The sequence below is a fragment of the Myxine glutinosa genome, chromosome 12 (genome assembly GCF_964187855.1).
Source record: "Myxine glutinosa chromosome 12, kmMyxGlut1.1, whole genome shotgun sequence".
NCBI classification, from domain to species: Eukaryota; Metazoa; Chordata; class Myxini; order Myxiniformes; family Myxinidae; genus Myxine; species Myxine glutinosa.
Window position 1 is genome coordinate 34425782 of NC_136272.1, and position 18265 is coordinate 34444046.

The 18265-nt window shown below is 45.1% G+C and overlaps 1 protein-coding gene across 2 annotated transcripts in view; it reads left to right on the top strand.

The window, feature by feature from the left end:
- The window catches only part of LOC137437973 (RING finger protein 150), an 89214-nt gene extending 74694 nt beyond the window's left edge, over window positions 1-14520 (top strand). For both annotated transcript variants that reach the window (XM_068132779.2, XM_078766732.1), the window contains exons 6-7: window positions 862-1093; window positions 13979-14520. In XM_068132779.2, the coding sequence (XP_067988880.1) occupies window positions 862-1093; window positions 13979-14076 (330 nt within the window). In that variant the 3' untranslated portion in view covers window positions 14077-14520. The remainder of the gene's footprint in view (window positions 1-861; window positions 1094-13978) is intronic.
- The last annotated feature ends 3745 nt before the right edge of the window (window positions 14521-18265 follow it).

An 18265-nucleotide genomic window follows, 5' to 3' on the forward strand; every position in this document is an offset into this window, starting at 1 on the left:
GTGTTTTTTCCTGGCGGAGGTATGCCCTCTACTGAGTGCTGGTTCTAGTTGTGTTTTTTCCTGGCGGAGGTATGCCCTCTACTGAGTGCTGGTTCTAGTTGTGTTATTTCCTGGCGGAGGTATGCCCTCTACTGAGTGCTGGTTCTAATTGTGGTTTTTCCTGGCGGACGTATGCCCTCTACTGAGTGCTGGTTCTAATAGTGTTTTTTCCTGGCGGAGGTATGCACTCTACTGAGTGCTGATTCTAGTTGTGGTTTTTCCTAGTGGACGTATGCGCTCTACCGAGTGCTGATTCTAGTTGTGGTTTTCCCTGGCGGTGGTATGCGCTCTACTGAGTGCTGATTCTAGTTGTGTTTTTTCCTGGCGGAGATATGCCCGCTACCGAGTGCTGGTTCTAGTTGTGGTTTTTCCTGGCGGAGGTTTACGCTCTACCGAGTGCTGATTCTAGTTGTGGTTTTTGCTGGCGGAGGTATGCGCTCTACCGAGTGCTGATTGTAGTTGTGGTTTTTTCACTCTACCTCACCTCCTTTCATATGATAAGTTGTTGGTTGGTTTGTTCCTTTTTGGTCCATCATCCACACTTCCCCCTTATTCTTCTTGCTGTTTCATTCAGCTTGTGTCTAGTATAAGTCAAAGTTCTTTCTATTCCTCACTCTAATGTAAAAGGATGATGATTCTAACTGCTACTACTAATTTGCATGCCCAGCTAAGGGGGATAGCAACCTTCTTGGGGGCTTGACACTTTTGCACTTAATTACCCCACACGAGAGGCGTAAAGCAGGGTGAAGCAATTGCTTGCCCTCTTTAAACCTTCTTAACCCATTTTCACTGCTGGTTGTGCTTGTTTTTTGTTTCCACAAGGTACGTGATGATGAGACGACAGCAGAGAACCTCGAGCAGAATGTGGAAGCTGCTCCAACCACGAGTTCGTCTTCTGACGACCCAAGTGCCCATACAAACTGTGCTTTTGTAGAGGAAAGCACAGTAGCCTGTTCTCAGTCAAGTAAGACCTTCAGTGATGTAATCATGAAGACCAAAGAAAGTGTGGACTTGACTGCAGTGGAGGAAAATGAATCTTCATCAGAGAGCAAATGTAAGTACAGTACCGTATTTTATTATTATTTTTGTATACAAGATCGAGGCTCGTGTAAGAGCTAACATCAATCACAAAAGAAACCGACAAAAAACGGACACACAAAACGTACAATAAAGGGAGTGGGAGACAAGATGGGGAGAGAGAGGGAAGCACACAAGTACAACAGCAGAGAACAGAGAAAACGGAAGATCCGTGGGAGGGAGAGTGCTTTGGGGGAGGAGGCATGGGAAGGCGGGGGGGGTGGGGGGGGGGGGTCGGTTTGTATAAAACACATGGACACTGCTAGAACTTCCAGGAAAGAAGTCGGAATTTCAAAAAAAATGTGGATCTGGGGTGAATTCACGGGGGTAGAAGAGATCAAGGTTTTGGATGGGGGAAGATAAGAGATGGTGGTGAACAGCCGTTTTAAAGACCTGGAGGGAGGAGTGGGATTGAAGAGAGTGAGGGAGTTTGTTCCAGAGGCGGGAGTAAAGAGGAATGAAGGAGTGAAGGTGAGCAGAGAGTCTTGATTTTGGCAGTTTAACCATAAGAGGGTTGCAGGCAGATCTTGTGCGACCTGTCGGAATATTTGGGGGACAGAGCACAGACAGAGCTGGGGGGGGGCAAGGCCGGAGAGGAGTCGGTAGAAGACAGAAAGACCACCAACCTGCCTGCGGTGAGTGAGTGAAAGGCCCTCGGAGTTAGTATTGACCAATAAGTGCCTAGAAATTAATATGTTCAAGTCTGATCTTGTTGATATGGCTGCTTGTTGCTATTTTGATCCTGGTATCAATTGGAGGACTGACTGTGATACTCTTCGGGAAACAAGGTTAACTAGACTGGCACTCGGTAGAGAGCATACCTCCACCAGGCTGAACAGTTCACGTTTTGTATCCCAATGATAAACTGGATCTGTATCCAGACGTGAACCAAAATATAATCGGCTTGTTCTTGTCACCTAACCAGGTCATCCACAAAGTTTTGTCATAACTTGTCCACAACCTTTTGAGATATCGTGCTATATATTGTGTTTGGCCTCATCTCTCAATGGTGAAGAATCACTTTTAAAATTCCAGTATCATCTTCACCGAAATCGAATCAATTCTTCCTTGTCACACAACAATCCTCTCCACCAAATTTCATCCGAATCCGTCCACAACTTTTTGAGATATCCTGTTCACAGACAAACAGACAAGGGTTAAAACATAATCTCCTTCCACCTTCATTGGTGGAGGTCATAATAATGAAATTAACTTCCTGGTGCAACACTTATCAGGATCATAATGTCTGTTTATGTGTAATTAGCGAGTTGCCCATGGCCACATGGGATCGTAAGCAGGGTAGGGATCGCCGCAGCAAGCAGGGAGCAACAATTCACACTTATTGCCACATCTGATGCAATTTAAATGCTCTCATGGCGGTGCAGTGCTCCATTTGAAACTGTTTACAACAACACAACAACATGCATTTTAAGGCCATTTTCCCTGCAGGAGCGGGGGTTAGCCTTTGAAACTGTTTGTTCGATATATATATATATATATGTAGCCTTTTGACGTCCACGCTCCGTAATAAAAATTTGTTTTGGTGTCAAAGCTCGTGAATCAATTGCAAATTCTTAGTATAATACAGATTATTATCATAATAATGAGAATAAAAATGGTGGTAATCCCTATACAGCACAAGTTTATAAAATCTCCTTTATGTAGTACCAACAGGGGTACCCGGCATTACCGGGTAAAGGAGTCTCTTCGTGACAGGAATATAAAGAGAAGGGGTGAGAGAGAGAGAGGAGAGAGGAGGGAGGAGAGAGGAGAGAGGGAGAGGTGGAGGGAATTGGAAGCGATGTGGAAGGGAGAGGGGATGGAGAGGAGGAGAGTGGGGGGAAAGGTGATGGTGGGAGGCAGAAAGAGGGAAAGGGAGTTGAGAGACGGGAGGCAGAAAGGAGGGGGAGAGTGAAGCCTCACTACATGTCACTATGCTGTACACTCCAGGAGTGAGGGGTGGTGAGAGGAAGGAGAGGGGGAGGGAGATGGAGCGGGGAGGTAGATGTGGAGGGGAAGCAATGGGGAGGGGAGAAGGGATGGGGAGGAGGAGGGAGGGGAGAAAGGATGGGATAGGTGTGGAGGGTAGAGAAAGAGGGAAGGAGAGAGAAGGGAGGGAGAAAGGATGGGGGAGAACGAAGCCTCACCACATGTCACTATGCTGTACACTATTGGAGGGAGGGGTGGTGCAAGGAGAGGAGTGGGAGCGAGGGAAAGAGAGAGAGAGAGAGAGAGAGAGAGAGAGAGAGAGAGAGAGAGAGAGATAGAGAGAGAGAGAGAGAGAGAGGGGGGTGGGGGAGGGAGAGAGAGAGAGAGAGAGGGTAAGGGGGAGAATGGATGGGGTGAGAGTGAATCCTCACCACATGTCGCTATGCTGTACACTCCGTGAGGGAGGGGTGGTGCAAGGAGGGGAGTGGGAGCGAGGAAAAAAGGCATACTTGAGTTCTGAGGTTCTGAGGCAAGGCACACTTGAGTTAAGTGTACAAAATGGTGGAATTAAGACCCCAAGCTGAGCAACCAGAATGCAGGCTGACGAAAGGTAAGCCTGTTGACATAAATGATCTTCAAAAACACCCAACCACCCAGTTTCCATCGATGCACCCTCTTGGAGGTCGAGAAAAATGCATGCAAAGTTTGGGCTCACTCGCACCCATTCCCTCTCCATCACATCAAAAGTGGTAACAAATGTTCGAGCAAGAGTCTGGAATGTGATTAAAGCACAAGGAGGTACAAGATGATGATATGCAGGAAATGCTGCAACACCTTATTCCACAAATGTAATCAAAAATGCAGCATAGGTCACTGTGACATCAACTTCAAAGTAAAGGATTATTCTGAGAGCACACGAGATAATCTTGATGCCTTCCAAGGTTGTTGAGGTTTCTTCTTCATCAGTTACACTTCTGTATCTTGCAATGGCCACTTCAATCTCTTTGAAAATCCCAAAGACAAAACACAATTCCTTTCAATGCATCTTGCAGGTGAGCCTCAAACTACTGCGCACACCTCCATTCCAGAATATATATATATATATACACTACCGGTCAAAAGTTTTGGAACACCTCAATTTTTCCAGTTTTTATTGAAATTTAAACAATTCAAGTCCAGTGAATAACCTGAAATGGTACAAAGGTAAGCAGTAAACTGCTCGAGGTTAAAAAAAAAAGTTTAGGTTAGCAAAAACGGGAAAATAATGTAAATTGCACAGTTATATTGTAAAAAAGGCCTTCTTGAGGGAACAAGTAATGGGTTAACAACTTACAGCTGTTCTGCAGCAATGTAAGTAAATTAAGCCTTGAAAGTTGATGCAAATAATTCCTACAGGTGTCCCAACCTCTGCTGATTACTTGATCACAAACCCCCTGTCTGTATAAAAGCAGTATTGGAACAGACTGTTATTACATTTGGACAGATGTCCAAATAAAGCATTATTTGGACAATATTGCACTGCAGGAAGTCGTATATTGGAAACTGGAGGAAACTCTGACAGGAAGAGGTCTGGCAGACCCAAAGCCACAACAGAATCAGAAGACAAGTTTCTGAGAGTCAACAGCTTGCGTGATAGGCGGCTCACAGGACAACATCTTCAAGCACAGCTTAACACTGCTCGAAGTAAGCAAGTCTCAGTTCCAACTGTGAAGAGAAGACTTCGAGCTGCAGGTTTGACAGGTCGAGTGGCAGTAAGAAAGCCATTGCTAAGATGGCAAAATAAGAAAAAGAGGCTTGCCTGGGCCATGAAGCACCGCCAGTGGACTACTGAAGCCTGGAAGAAGGTCTTATGGACCGATGAATCAAAATTTGAAATCTTTGGTTCATCAAGCAGGGTTTTTGTACGCCGTCGAGTAGGCGAAAGGATGGTTCCTCAGTGTGTGAAACCAACTGTCAAACATGGGGGAGGAAGCGTGATGGTCTGGGGCTCTTTTGCTGGATCCAGAGTCGGCGACTTGCACAGATTGACTGGCACCCTGAACCAAAAGGGCTACCACAGCATTTTGCAGCACCATGCAATACCCTCTGGTATATGCCTAGTTGGTCAGGGGTTCATCCTACAGCAGGATAATGACCCTAAACACACCTCCAGGCTATGTCAAAACTACCTTCGAGGAAAAGAACAAGACGGTAGGCTTCAAATCATGGAATGGCCAGCACAGTCTCCAGACTTAAACCCCATCGAGCTGGTTTGGGATGAACTGGACAGAAGGGCGAAAACAAAACAACCTACAAGTGCAACACATTTGTGGGTACTTCTGCAAGTGTTGGGAAGAACTTCCCGAACAATATTTGATCTCCATTGCAGAAAGAATGCCACGAGTGTGTTCGGCGGTTATATCTGCAAAAGGTGGCTACTTTGCGGAGTCAAAAATTTAAATTACATTTTGTTAAACAAAATGATTCTATGATTTCTTTTTATCTCCAATTGTTTATTTGTTCTATGCTTAATTTCAGAGTACATTGAGACATTAAACTGCGTAAATTTCAATAAAAACTGAAAAAATTGAGGTGTTCAAAACTTTTGACCGGTAGTGTATATACTCAACATCAAAAGAAACATCAAATCTTTAGGACACTCATTGAAATCGTCCACGCAAAAATGAAAAATATTTCAACACAGAGGTAAAGTTCAGCTTTCTTCACTAAACACATGTCAATAAACAAGAGGTTGCCTCAATCACAAAAAGCAAAAAGCATGAACATCACAAGGGGTGGTGCAACAAAAGTCACTGCACTGCAACACAAAGGCACGCACCTGAATACAGTCAAAACAAAATGACACAGGAATGGACACAACACTCCTAACAGTTAAGGACAGAATGACAGCAGTCCTCAATTTCGTGTGTGTCCTCCCTGAGCTGTGATGCAGGCTGTACACCTCCGATGCATGCTCTGTACCAGGCGTTTGATGCGGTCCTGGGGAAGTCTGTCCCATTCCTCCTGCAAGCCTTGAATGAGCATTTGCCGATTGACAGCCGTTGATCTCCTCGATGCAAGACGTCGACCAACCTCATCCCATAAATGCTCAATGGGATTGAGGTCAGGGGAATACGGCATCCAAGGCATCACTTCAACACCCTGTTCCTCGAGGAAGTTGGTGGTCAGGCAAGCAGCATGGGGTCGAGCGTTGTCCTGCTGGAAAACTGCGATGCCAGGATAAGCCTGGAAAAATGGCAGCAGATGAGGTCTCAAAACTTCATTGACATAATGCTGACTAGTGAGATGGCCTTTGATGACGACCAGATGTGTCCTGAAACAGGTGGAAATGCCGGCTCATAGCATCACACTGGGTCCTCCCCAATGATTGATCTGGCGAATACAGCATGATGCATACCTTTCCCCACCTCTGCACCATACCCGTTGACGCCCATCAGTAGCATAGAGGCAAAATGTGGACTCATCGCTGAACAAGACTGCCCTCCACTGTTTCTGTGTCCAGCGGCGATGCTGCAGACACCATCTTAGTCTGTTCTGCTGATGCACTGCGTTCAACACTGGACCTCTGCAAGGACGTCTTGCCACCAGGCCCGACTTCTCAAGCGCCGCCGCACAGTAGAGACACTGATGCGGTTGTTGTGGCGACCTTTTGTCACTGCAGCTGTTTGCATCGCAGGGCGGAAACGATCACAAAGATGCTGCAGCACAATCCAGCGGTCTTGGTTTGGGGTGGTTACCCGTGGTCTTCCTCTTCGTGGACCATCATTCACAGTTCCAGTTTCACCGTAACACCTGGCCAGGTTGGAAATTGCAGGCTGTGAGCAACCAAGACGTTGGGCAATTGTTTGCTGGCTTACACCAGCCTCAAGCATTCAATTACCCTTAAACGTTGTTCAGATGTCAGGCGTGGCATCTGAATTTGCTTGTTGTTTTCCCTGTCAGAAGCCTCCAGTGACTATAAACAGCAGTAAATGAATTTCTAACCACGAGAACTGAAGGATTTCATTATGAGGGTCATTATTTAAAGGGAAAGATCGCTATACAGAACCACTCAAGCATGCCATTGTTGATCAACCAGGAGATTGAAGTAAAGTTCCTGTTATATAATCAGCCATTAGAATTGAAGAAACGTGTTTGTAAAGCTGCATATTTCAAAAAATGAAAGTGATAAGTTTCTTTTGATGTTCAGTATATTTAGGGCACTAGAAACACCCACACACTACGGGAATAGCCAGAGAGATGGGGGAAATCATGTTATTATCCTTGTTATTATTGCCAATTATTATTTCTATAATTAATGTTAATATATTATTATGCTAGAATCATTATTACCTCCACCACCTCAGGTGGACAGAGGTTATGTTTTCACACCTTTGTTTGTCTGTCTGTGAGCAGGATATGTTAATAAGTTGTGGATGGATTTGGACAAAGTTAGGTTTTCGGATAATTTAGACTTGCAAACGTGGGGTGTGTGACAAGGAAGATTCGATTAGATGATCCGGATCCAATAAAAAAATTTTGATTCTTTACCATTGAGTGATAGGGTCAAAAACGATATAACACGCGGTGTTTCAAAAAGTTGTGGATGGATTATGCCAAAAAAAAAGGTGGATGAGGTGGGCAGGTGACAAGGACAAGCCGATTCGAGATGCACATCCGGCCTATCAGATACAAAACGTAAACTGTTCAGCTTGGTGGAGTTATGCACTTTGCCGAGTGTCATTGTTGTTACTTTTACGATCAAAAGCACCCTTGGGAAAAACGCCGCAATAACGTGGAACGACGCTCAAGCTGCTCTCTGTGTGCACCTCAACAGGGCATCTCTCCAAGGCAAAAAAGCCAATAACAACAACATGCATTTTAAGGCCATGTTCCCTGCTAGAGCGGGGGTTAGCCTTGCGGTCCCCATGACAATCTTCTCCATTTTGCCCTATTTTCTGCATCTCTCCTTGTTAACCCCCTTGCCCGCATTTCTTCTTCCACCATCTTTAGCCAAGTCTTTCTCGGTCTTCCCCGTCCTCTACTTCCTTCTGCATTAACTTCCATCACTCTTCTCAACCAGTCACTTTCATCCTTCCTCAATACATGACCAAACCATCTCAACCTGTTCCTCTTCACAGCATCAATCACAGGCAATATTCCCATCATCTTTTGCAATTTATCATTTGTCTTCCTCTCTCTCAACGATACTCCGCACATCCATCGAACCATTCGCATTTCCACCCTTTCCAGCCTTCGTTGCTGCTCTACGTTCATTACCCATGTCTCGCTCCCATAAATCATAACACTTCTCACACATGCAGCATACACCTTTCCCTTCAGCTTCAGCGACACTCTCCTCCTCATCAGCACGCCACTCAGTTCCCGAAACTTCTTCCATGCACATCTCACTCGAGCAACCGTTGCCGAGTCTGATCCACCTTCTCCATTCAGCATGTCTCCGAGGTAGCAAAATGTTTTCACACCTTCCAGCTTCACGCCGTCTCCAAGATCCAACTCAACATTTCCTCCATCTGCAGCTCCCTCTGTGCACACCTTACATTTGAATGTAGCTGCCACACTGGTTAATGACCCTCTCAGACCACTACATTTTTGATGAACCCACTCAGCACACATTGTACATTGAATGGAGTTCACTCCGACACCCTTCCTGCACACAGCACACGGCCACTTCCCAGTTCTTTCCACCTCACCACATGCTTTACCACTTGCCATCACCTTTGTCTTTCCGATATTCACCTTCAGACCTTTTGTCTCCATACATTCCTTCCACTTGTTCATCTTTTCCTTCAGTCCATCCATACTTTCCGCAATCAACACCAGATCATCTGCATACAACTCCCACGGTAAACCCTCCTTTACGGTCCGAGCCAGCACCTCCATCACAGCTACAAATAGTAGTGGACTTAGTACCGACCCCTGATGCACTCCCACCTTCACCTCAAACTCACCACTGTTCCCGTCCTTCGTCCTTACAGCTGTGCGTGCTCTTTTGTACATTGCCATCACTACTCTGATCAACCATTCCTCCACTCCTAACTTCCTCAATGCCCATGTCAATACTTTGCGTGGAACCCTATCGAATGCTTTCTCCAGATCAACAAACCCAAAAAACAACTTCTTCCTCTTATCCATGTACTTCTCCTGCAACTGCCTCACAATGAAAAGCGCATCTGTCGTTCCTCTTCCTGGCATAAATCCAAACTGCATTTCGTCGATCTTCACATTCTTCCTTATCCTCCTCTCCAACACCCTTTCCAATACCTTCATTCCATGCTCCAATAACTTTATCGCTCGGTACGAGCCACACTCCAGAGGGTCACCTTTCCCCTTGTATAGAGGGACGAGGGTACTCAGTTCCCAAACCACTGGAATGCGGCCTTCTTTCACCACCAGATTACAGATCTCTGTCATTCTCTTCACACCCCAACTTCCTGCTGCCTTCAACATATCTCCCACAACTCCCGTCGGCCCTCCCGCTTTTCCACTCTTCATTGCTTTTATCACTTCCTCAACTTCCTTCTCAGTTATCTTCTCTGCCGGTCCTAAAACTGGGTTACTCTCTATGTTGCCATCCCATTCATTCTCTGTATTCAACAGCATTTCCATATAGCTTTTCCATCTTCCTTTAATTCCATCTGGGTCGACAACGATTTGTCCCACTTCATCCTTCAAGCAACTCACCCCCATCACATCACACCTCTCTTTCGCTATCTGCTTTGCAATCCTGAATACTGCTTTCTGACCCTCTTCCGAATCCAAGCGTTCTCCGAACATTTTCCTACATGCCTCCTGCGCCTTTGCTACCTCTTTCTTTGCAGCCTTCCTGGCTGCCTTATAACTTTCATGCTCTGCTGTTTCTGCTCCCGTACCCTTCGCCTTCTGCCACTCTTTGAACTTCTTCCTCTTCTCGTCAATCCTCTTTCCAACCGCAACATCCCACCACCATGTTTCCGAGTGCCTCGGTGGTCCTTTTGTCCATCCACATACCTCACCAACGGCTCCCAACAGACTAGCTTTCATTGACATCCAACCACTTTCAAGCTCAACCACATCATCCTCTACCCTACTCAGCCTCTCTTTTAATGCCTCCCTTACTGTCACCTCTTTCAACCTCCACACCTTCATTCTCGGTTGGTACTTCACCCGCCGAGCTCTCCTCGCACCTTTCACCCTTATGTCGCAGACAACCAAGTGGTGCTGTGAAACAGCCTCCTCCCCCGGGATCACCTTTGTGTCCCGGAGGTGCCCCCTATCTCGCCGACGCACCATCAGGTAGTCAACGGTTGTCGTCGACCCACCTGACGTGTATGTAACAAGCTTATTGTCCTCTTTCTGGAACTGAGTATTACAAATCAACAAATCAGCTCCATCAGCAAACTCCAAAATCCTTTCACCTTCTCCATTTCTCACACCATATCCATAACCCCCATGAACTCCCTCAAAACCATCCATACTCCTTCCCACATGTCCATTCAGGTCTCCTCCCACCACAACAACTTCCTCATCTTTCACGTTTTCCATCAGCTTCTCTATCGCACACCAGAACTTGTCCTTCTCTTCATCGCTTCGACCAACCTGCGGAGCATATCCCGAGATGACGTTCACCAAGAGCTTTCCAATCATCATTTTCACCATCATCAACCTATCACTCACTCTAGTCACACTCACCACACTGTCTACAAACTCCTCAGAAAACAGGACACCAACACCATTCACGCCCTCCGGGCACCCTTGCCACACAAACTTGTATTTCTGTCCCTGCCTACCCTTCACCATTCTCACACCACTTCCCTTCCATCTCGTCTCTTGCACACAACATATGTCCACTCTTCTTCTGACCAATACTTCCACCACTTCTCCTGATCTCCCTGTCATTGTCCCCACATTCCATGTCCCAAACCTCAGAAACCGATCTCCACTTCGGGCTGCACCCTGCCCATATGTACTTGTGATTGTCATGGTTCTCTTTTTGAGGCAATGTTTTTATGGCCGGATGCCCTTCCTGACGCCAACCCTCTTAGTCGTCTCTTACGACACGCAGGGATACGGTGTACCTATTCTGACCAGGGTACACACTGGGAAACGTTTAAAACATGTAAATTCTGGGGGGGGGGGGGGGGGGGGGAGGCGTCAGCATCACGGCTGCGGTTTAAACATATTCCAACAATATCCAAACAGAACGATGAAAAAACAATCCGGGAAAAGTCTCCAAGCGAGAACGTGGATTTGAGAAAGAAGGAGCAGAGGCGGAAGAAAACGAGATACAGGGGGCGGGGCACAAGCCGAGACGAGGAGGAGAGCGAACAAGCACGTGTCCGGGAGGAGAGAAAGAATCAATATAGAATTATTTGTCTAGGGAGGTGAGGTGAGGGGGAGAAAACAAAATAAAAGAAACAAGCAATACAGCGAAGGAAATAACCCAAACCGACAAAACACCGACGGGGGAGGGAAGCCCCAAGTCACCAGGCCGCGCACGAGGTACGACTCAGAAAACGATTAACTACACACAAGTTTGCACGAACCACAAACCAACACCAACTAGAAACACACAATAACACGTACACAGCAAAATAACCAGTGGAAATTTGACAAAGACAAGAATGGGAAAACACTCAAACTTCGATGCCGTGGAGAGCTCGAAGCACGCCTCACTCGCCCGAGGAACCTCAAAAAAGCCAATAAAACATGGTAATTAATTCTTCCTGATATTTTGCATTTGAGTCTAAAGCAAACTAAGATCTCTCTTACAATTCCTTTAACTCTTAAATTCAATTCAATTGAACCAATTATACAATGAAGACCTCTGAAGCGCCACTCGCCATCGAGCCGGCCACCAGCACTGCGAGCGGCTCTACGTGGTACACATTTACATAGAGAATTTGCGATAGCACCAACTTCAGAACCCCAAGGGGATGGGGTGTGGACAAACTAAGTATCTACAACCTTTGTCTTCTGAGCTATATTCCCCCTAGCAAGTTTGACTGAGATTGGATCAGTAAAAACTGAATGCATCAACGACAGACAGACAGACAGACAGACACAACATTACATATTTTAGTAACTAGCAACGGTACCCGCCCGCAGGGCGGTGCTTCAATTGGGAGGCGCGAATGATTATTTAAACGATTTATATAAACATCCGTTAAATATCACACGTAAATCATCAAAATCTAAACAGTATTTTTAGAATTTCAAAAAAAACCACATCACTGTTCATATCGGTAAATATTATTCCATCGTGTTTCAAATCCTGATATCAACTGTACGCTTTTCTTTGGGGGGAAAAAATGGAATTATTTTGTTCTTCAGCTTAGAACTTCAGGATAGACGACATTGCTGATAAAAGTTCCTTTTCTCTCTTTGAAGTTCTTGGCAAACATTTTTATATCGTCACTGCTGCCAACGCGACGCCATGGCATTATTCATTACATTCATTCATTCATTTAGTGATCATTAAACATTAAACGTTCATTAAACATTATTATTACGCTCATTAAACGTTCATTAAACATTAAACGTTCATTAAACGATTACGAAAATAAAAACGAAAAATATTACGAAATTACGTTCACACGGTCACGTCAAACACTACCGTGAACACAAACATCGTCACAATGAAAACATCGTCACAAACGTTGCGTAATTCAAACTGTGAACACATGGAATATTGGAGAGCCCATTGCCCAATCGATTTGTTTTCTCTGGTACGTTTATCAAGTAATCAGATGCACATACACGTTAATCTTACAGCCGCCATGTTGGTGCTCGCCGGCACTGCGATGCGAAGCGAACGTTATGCGGGAGTGCAAACCTGAAAATGCTGGAGGCCAAAGCTGAAATTGGAAAAACAATATAGCCTATTTTACTCCAGGGGGTCCCAGGATTACCCACCCAAAATATCGTTGCGATCGGTTCAGCCGTTTTTGCGGTACCTGGGAACGGACGGACGGACAGACAGACGGACGGACATTTGGTTATTAATTATAGTAAGATGATGGCGAGTTCAATATTGTCAGTGTCAGGAATTATTCAACTGTATTTATGCAAAATAACCACACTATTCTTATTAGTTTTTAAAAATACCAAAACAATTACACTTTTGCGCACAAAATGTCGACTTGATACAAAAATGAAAAAAAAAATTTGTTTTTCACCACAATAAACTTTTTGATCTGAAATGACGCAAAATGAAAATCAAGTGAGAGGACTGCGAAAGGTCCAAGTTGAAGGATACATTGTCATGGCTGTTATTTGGAAATGAGCAAACTTCGGAACAAGTTGTATGGATGGTCATATCAATATGAATTGTACACTACAGTCAAAGTTCAAGAAGACCGCAAAATAAAGTTCGGGTTCGATTACTCAACATTATGAAAAATCAAATAATCATAATCAGAGGTTTCTCAAGAACTATCAGGATGGCTGGATGGGTCAGCAGTTGGTACAGTGGTGTCCAATCGGTGAGGACACCAGAATGGGATCCTGGAGGTTGTGGCTTCGCCTCTGGGTAAAGGTAGCAAGCAGTTACCTTTAAATAACTATAACAGTAACTTTCAGTTTAAGGCTGAACCAAACCAAGAAACATTCGACAATTCACGACATAAGGGGGTAAGCTGCCTGGCGTACATGTGAAGCTCGTCCAATCATTGCGTTTGGCTTGTGTTCCCTTCCATTGTCACAGGAGATCATTCTCAATGACTCCTACTCTTCTGTACTTTCCACGCATCTCAGGAAAGCTTATCTCTGTGCTGTCTACTTTTGGTTCCGTTGATGAATAAGCACTTCATTTCAGTGTAAAAACGTTCCTATAAATGGTGAGTGTGAGTGAAGGAGAAATAAACAGCCGGAGCTCACAATAAACATATAAAATGGGCAAATCAAATTTGGAAATGCCACTGTGTTATTGACCCCTACCAAATCCAACCCTTAGGCAGCCACGGACAACCAAACTGCAGCAGAAGTCCTCACTGCCTGGTGTTCAAGGTGGACGTCTCCAAGGAAGAAGCTTCGGAAAAAGAGAAATGGTGAAAATGATTTGCCAACCTGGTTTGTGGAGTTCTTTTCTACTTGTTCTGTGGTGGGTCTTTGTGTCCTGCAACCATAAAACGAACCATTTTGTAAGGCGTTTTCATCCTGCTGTCTCATAAGTGGTTTGGCATCATATTCTGAGCTTAAAACTTCACAACTATGATCGTGCTCGTCAACATGGCTGACATCAAGGACATACCTCGGAGGGTAAGAAGGTTTGCTCCGTGGCTGGCACCTTCAGAGAATAGGTTTTGATCTTTCTCGTTTGCCTGGAGAGGATTCGGATTACCTGAGTTTGGAGCAAGTCATTAACACAATTTAAAAGGAACACCTGCTTCTTTAAAAGAAAATAATTCACGGCAGCTTTAAAATGTACACAATGTACGATTGTAAATAAGTACTGTATAATGATTTGAGTTATCAATAAAAATTGATTGTTTTTAAGGCTGAAATATTCTTTTCTGCAATAATTTTCACAATCGAGTGCAGAGTATTTAAACACACTTAACATGAACAAAACGTGGCTGAGTAAACGTCTTCTTTCACGTTTACTCAGTGGAGCTGAATTAAAGTTAACAAGAAGTGACCGAAATAATTCGTCAAGAAAGAGGCTCGATTTATACTTTACACCGATGGCTGCTCTATCATGGTAGAGTTGTACAATGTGCTTTTAGCGGAGACAAGCCAGCTGTCAATTTTTTTTTCTACAAAATGATTAAAAATGAAATAAATTAATATCTCGTAAATAGGTATTCAACCCCTCTCCCCACGCCCCCCCCCCCCCTCCTCACTCCCCTCCCTTCGAGTCAATACTTTGGCAGCGATTACAGCTTCGAGTCTTCTTGGGTATGTCTGTATCAGCTTTGCACATCTGGATTTGGGGAGCTTCCCCCATCCTTCCTTGCAGATTTGCTCAACCCCTGTCATGTTGGATGGGGAGTGTCGGTGAACAGCAATCTTCCAGCCTTCCGACAGATTCCCAATGGGATTAAAGTCTGGGCTTTGCTGGGCCAATCAAGGACTTTCACGTTCTTGTTCTGAAGCCATTCCAGTGTTGCTTTGGCTGTATGCTTGGGGTCATTGTCATGTTGGAACATAAATCCTCGCCATAGTCTGTCTTTTGCACTCTGAAGCAGGTACTCCTTAAATATTTGCCTGCATTTGGCTCCATTCATTGTTCTCTCTATCCTTACAAGTCTCCCAGTCCCTGCTGCTGAAAAGCATCCCCATGGCATGATGCTGCCACCGCCATGCTTTACGGTAGGGATGGTGTTAGATGGGTGATGAGCTGTGCCCTGTTTCTGCCAGATATAGCACTTTGCTTTTGGGCCAGAGTTCAATTTTCGTCTCATCAGTCCACAGAATATTTTCCCTGATGCTCAGAATCTTTCACTTCCCTTTTTGCAAACTGCAAGTGTGCTGTCATATGCCTTTTTCTCAGGAGTGGCTTTGGTCAGGAGCGGGTTCCTTGATTTTCTTACATAGACAGTTCCTCTGGACTTCATCTTGGTTTATGCTTAATGACCGATGGCACACCCCAAAGGCAAAAGCAAAGGCTAAAACCAAGACTGAACGTTCACAGCTCTTTTATGGGTGAACAATCAATGCAACAAGATACACCTGCCATTTATTTGTTCCAATACTTATGCTTACCTAAAATGGAGGGACTGAACATAAAAGGTGCTGTTCTACAATGGTAAAACGTATATGCATAAAAATATCAAGAAACAAGCGTTACGCCTAGGTCCCCCGTTGGTGAAGTGATGCGAGTTGACAGTGGAAGACGCAAGGCGGCCATCTTGGATTTTGACGTGGCGACCCAATTTTCAATAGCCTTCTTCCTTATGCGTAGATACACCCACACACCAGATCAGACGTTAGTAGTTCGTTTATTTTTCAAGATATTTTGCTCACAAGGTTCAGACATATATATGGTGGTGGCCATTTTGGATATTGATGTGGCGACCCAATTTTCAATAGCCTTCTTCCTTATGCGTAGATACACCCACACACCAGATCAGACGTTAGTAGTTCGTTTATTTTTCAAGATATTTTGCTCACAAGGTTCAGACATATATATGGTGGCGGCCATCTTGGATTTTGACGTGGCGACCCAATTTTCAATAGCGTTCTTCCTTATGCCTAGATACACCCACACACCAGATTAGAAGTTGGTACTTCGCTTATTTTTCAAGATATTCAGCTCACAATGTTCAGACATACATGGCGGCGGCCATCTTGGATTTTGACGTGGCGTCCCAATTTTCAATAGGGTTCTTCATTATGCCTAGATACACCCACACACCAGATTAGAAGTTGGTACTTCGCTTATTTTTCAAGATATTCCTCTCACAAGGTTCAGACATATATATGGTGGTGGCCATCTTGGATTTTGACATGGCGACCCAATTTTCAATAGCGTTCTTCCTTATGCCTTGATACACCCACACACCAGATTAGAAGTTGGTACTTCGCTTATTTTTCAAGATATTCAGCTCACAATGTTCAGACATACATGGCGGCGGCCATCTTGGATTTTGACATGGCGACCCAATTTTCAATAGCGTTCTTCCTTATGCCTAGATACACCCACACACCAGATTAGAAGTTGGTACTTCGCTTATTTTTCAAGATATTCCTCTCACAAGGTTCAGACATACATGGCGTCAGACTTACATGGCGGCAGCCATCTTGGATTTTGACGTGGGTTGCACCCGCACACCGAATTCGAATGCCGTCCTTCGCTTACGCACGCACATATGCACGCACGCACATACGCACGGACGGATGGACGGGAAAACCATAGTTCCACTTTCGCTCTGCGGTGCGACGGGGGACAATAAAAGCTGACCTTCTGTACTCTTGCCTCATTCATCTTTTGATCTCAAATCCAAATTTATTGAGTATATTGCAATAACAACAAATATGACCACTGTTTCAATCCTTGTAGAGGGCAGTGTAGGTGTGTGCATAGTGCATTTCTGGTTTGTGGTGCGCTGGCTTTAATGTTTCTTCCTCCTCCAAAATCATGGGCATTAGTATGGAGTTGGTTCCCCCTTTGCTGCTATAACAGCCTCCACTCTTCTGGGAAGGCTTTCCACCAGATGTTGGAACATTGCTGCGGGGATTTGCTTCCATTCAGCCACAAGAGCATGAGTGAGGACGGGCACTGATGTTGGGCGACTAGGCCTGGCTCGCAGTCAGCGTTCCAATTCATCCCAAAGGTGTTTGATGGGGTTGAGGTCAGGGCCCTGTGCAGGCCAGTCAAGTTCTTCCACACCGATCTCGACAAACGATTTCTGCATGGACTTTGCTTTGTGCATTGCCAAGCTGAAACAGGAAAGGACCTTCCCCAAACTGTTGCCACAAAGTTGGAAGCACACAATCATCTAGAATGTCATTGTATGCTGTAGCGTTAAGATTTCCCATCACTGGAACTAAGGGGCCGAGCCCAAACCATGAAAAACAGACGAGACCATTATTCTTCCTCCACCAAACTTTACAGTTGGCACTATGCATTCGGGCAGGTAGCGTTCTCCTGGCATCCGCCAAACCCAGATGGTGAAGCGTGAATCATCACTCCAGAAAACACGTTTTCACTGCTCCAGAGTCCAATGGCGGCGAGCTTTACACCACTCCAGCCGGCACTTGGCATTGCGCATGGTTATCTTAGGCTTGTGTGTAGCTGCTCAGCCTTGGAAACCCATTTCATGAAGCTCCCAATGAACAGTTGTGCTGACGTTGCTTCCAGAGGCAGTTTGGAACTCGGCAGTGTGTTGCAACCGAGGACAGACGATCTTTTTTTACGGCTGCGCGCTTCAGCACTCGGCGGTCCCGTTCTGTGAGCTTGTGTGGCCTACCACTTCACGGCTGAGCTGTTGTTGCTCCGAGACGTTTCCACTTCACAATAACAGCACTTCCAGTTGACCAGGGCAGCTCAAGCATGGCAGAAATTTGACGAACTGACTTATTGGAAAGGTGGCATCCTATGACAGTGCCATGTTGTCACTGAGCTCTTCAGTGCGGCCCATTCTACTGCCAATGTTTGTCTATGGAGATTGCATGGCTGTGTGCTTGATTATGTATACACCTGTCAGCAATGGGTGTGGCTGAAACAGCCAAATCCACTAATTAGGAGTGTCCACATACTTTTGGTCATGTAGTATATATATTTTATAACGGACTCGAT